The 3,343-nt window shown below is 41.1% G+C and overlaps 1 protein-coding gene across 1 annotated transcript; it reads left to right on the forward strand.

Annotated features, from left to right (window-relative positions):
* The first annotated feature begins 586 nt into the window (after window positions 1-586).
* Window positions 587-1,240, forward strand: LOC131046125 (uncharacterized). Its single transcript, XM_057979790.1, has one exon. It carries the CDS (start codon window positions 587-589, stop codon window positions 1,238-1,240), a length of 654 nt encoding a protein of 217 aa, XP_057835773.1.
* The last annotated feature ends 2,103 nt before the right edge of the window (window positions 1,241-3,343 follow it).

The following is a 3,343-nucleotide window of genomic DNA, read 5'->3' on the forward strand; positions in this document are numbered from 1 at the left end:
GTGTATGCCACTCATCCTTCAATCAGGGAATATATAATGGAGGGTAACATTAGAGAGAAAAGGGAAAACTAGATTACCGAGATCTTAGAATGTGACATTTGATGTTAGGCCCACTAAGGTAATCCATGGAAAAGGCCATTGCAAATATATAGCCCAAGAGTCTGACCCTCGAGAAGTCGAAACTACTACGAAGGGGGTTGCAATGTTCACCTTTGAGCGAATGGAAGCAAGTTGGATTGAGAGCCAAAGACACTTCATAGAGACTTGAATCTTCCCAATAGATATCTCTCCTAAAAAGAGGAGATTCTATAGGATGCAGAATAGTGGTTTCCGCATTGTTGAAGGAGTTCTTTTTAACAGGAATTTTGACGGGATTCTACTTTGCTGCATAAACCAAGACCAAGCCCGTAAAATATTACACGAATTCCATCATGGCCTTTTAGAGGGTCATTATTCAATGCAAACCACCATCATCAAGATTACCCATGCTGGGTATTTCTGGCCCTCGATGTTTAAAGACACACATGCTCTAGTAAGAGAATGCAAGGAGTGTCAATACTATAGTGGTAGGTGCTTGAAGGAAATAATGCCGCTCAAGCCAATAATGGTGGAAGAACCCTTTGCTCAATGGGGTCTAGATTTCATAGGGATGATTAATCTGCCTAGCTTAGTTGGAAACAAGTTGATCCTTACTGCCACTGACTACTTCACAAAATGGTCCGAGGTTGTACCCCTTAGGAATTCATCAGAAACAAAAATACTAGCATTTTTGGAGGAGCTAGTATGCTGGTATGGTCTGCCAAAGACCATAATATTGAATAATGCATGTGCATTCACGGGCTCCTGTGTAACTCAATTTGATCTCCACCAGGGCATATATCTGAAGACTTCCTCGAATTATTACCCTCAAGAAAATGGCCTAGCTGAATCTACCAATAAGAACCTGATAAGACTCATTAAGAGAATGGGGTCTAAACACAAAAGGGAGTGGCATCACCTCTTGAGAAATGCGTTATGGGTGGACCATATCATGCCTAAGAAGATTTTAAAGAACACTGCATACAAGCTGGTCTACGACAAAGATGCCTTATTCCCTGTGTCTTTGGAGATCCCTGCTTTGCAGCTCCTCAAGTCCATTGAGGTGGCCAAAAATGAGCCCATGGAGGTAAGGTTGGTAGAGCTTATGGAGCTAGAAGAAGAAAGGTGGATGACATCTGAGTCTCTTCAGAACCATCAATAGACCATCTAGAGGTGGTTTGATAGCAAGAAGAAATATGATCTGGAGCTCAAACTGGTCAATCTTATTTTAAAATATAACGAGAGGCCGATCAGGCTAGGTCAACATGCTAAGTTTGATGGTTTATAGGAGGGAACCTTCCACATCATGAATTCTAAGGGGTATAATGCATTCAATCTCAAGAATATGCAAGGGGAATCTCTCAAAATTCTAGTTAATGAGTTTCATCTTAAACCTTTCTATTAAGCTTAGTGCCCCCAATGTAAATATTGTATTTTAGTGTGCCTTATTTATTTAATTATTTATCTTCATGCATTGTAAGGATGAGAAATAAATCATAATATACATCATAAATAAGAAAAGATTAGTTATATTATATATATATATATCAGTATCTTTATAAAATTCACAAATAGGCTTACAACTTGCAGATCTTAGTAGCATGGTGGCAGTCTTTCAATTGTCTTCCTCATCCTCATCCTCATCCATGAGAAACTCCAAGTCATCATGTTCATAATCATCATCTCCCATCCACTCATGGTTGGAGTCACTATCAGATTCCTGAAATATTGATACAAGCACCAGGTTCGAAAGAATATGCGACGTCAGGATCTGAGGGAAGATGTAGTTGCGGAACTTGGTATACCATGTTGTGCCGGCTAGAGCGGGCACTAGTAGATGGACTCTGAGGAGGAACTTCGTAATACACTCTACACATAGGTGATGAGTGGACAATGACATACTCTTTAAGCCACCTATAAGCAGATACCAAGTCACCTCCTCTCTTAGGGTTCAATGAAATGCTGCAAGTCCGAGGCCAAGGGAAACCTCTAAAAGGGATGAAGTATTCTGCGACATCCTCAAGACCGCCCAGATATTATGATGAGAACAACATCTTGGTCAGCTCCTTCATTAGGTAGTCACCTGTCCCAGCATCCAACAATGAAGCCATGAAGTGGGAGCAGATATCGATGTTGACATGATATCTGTCAACGTCATCAAAAAAATCCTCCCCGAGCACCCATTTAATTATAGTAGTGATCAACGGATTTCTCCACCACGTCATTCCTTGAAACCTCCAGTTTGAAATGTTGCCAAGAAAAGTGCTTGTGCCTTGTTGTTGGTAAGCCTGACGAGAGTATCCATAACTCAATAAACTCCACCGTTGAGCTAACTTTTGTGCGAAAGAATGTCTAAAAAGACATATTTATAATTGATTTCTAGCTCTGAGTAATAAAATCAAATTAAGAGCCAACACCCTCAATCTCCGATGTGGTTGTCCTTTCTCATTACTCACACAAGTGGATGGAGTCAAGCCTGAAGGTTGTGTATGTCTTGTCCAGAGCCTTGAAAAGCAAAATAGTATACTCAGATGCCACGCATATTTTTGAGTATGTCGTGCCTTAACCCAGTAGTCCGCAGGTTTATTTTGGCTTGTGCGAGCATTGCTGGATGTGTTTTTTCTATTAAATAAGGAGATCCATCCGGATAGGCAAATCATCTCTAGTGGATTGGAATGATGACTTAGTGGGCTAACGTCTTTTCAAAAATGCAAGTGGTGGCGCTTCTTCCCATTTAAGCATTAATGTTGCTTGGAAAATGAAGTGGCATGCGTGTTGAAAGATGCCTATCATGAATGCTTCATTTTCACGCACAAATATAGGCATGCGATGCATTTAAGGAAGAGAGCTTCAAAAGTGCATGTCATATTTGCGGTTTTCTTTCCCAGTGCCAAAATGTTGTAGTGTCAGATAAGCTCGCCTGGAAAAATGGAGATGGATACCATAGCCTCAAGTGCTTCCCAGGGTGAAATGTGGGTGGACATATACAGGGAAGTTTCATACTCATCCCATGCCATTCTCGCCAAGCCATAATATCCCAGAACCAAACCCAAATCCAAGATAGTCACCTGCAATTCCATGGCGGTGACTGATTCCTTAGAAGAGGTCATTGAGCCTGAGCTACACAAATAGCCGAGAGCTCTCAGGGAGGCTATGTTCAGAAGAATGATAAATCACAGAAGCGAGTGGCAGTCTACAATGTTCAAATTTTGGCATTCCAACACTCCTCAGTTCGTGGTCCCTATGGTTCTACATTGTCCAGAAT

This window comes from Cryptomeria japonica, chromosome 4 (assembly GCF_030272615.1).
Source record: "Cryptomeria japonica chromosome 4, Sugi_1.0, whole genome shotgun sequence".
NCBI lineage: Eukaryota > Viridiplantae > Streptophyta > Pinopsida > Cupressales > Cupressaceae > Cryptomeria > Cryptomeria japonica.

Bases quoted from the DNA above. Each gene is read 5' to 3' on its own strand.
- LOC131046125 (XM_057979790.1), top strand. From the start codon at position 587: ATGCCGCTCAAGCCAATAATGGTGGAAGAACCCTTTGCTCAATGGGGT.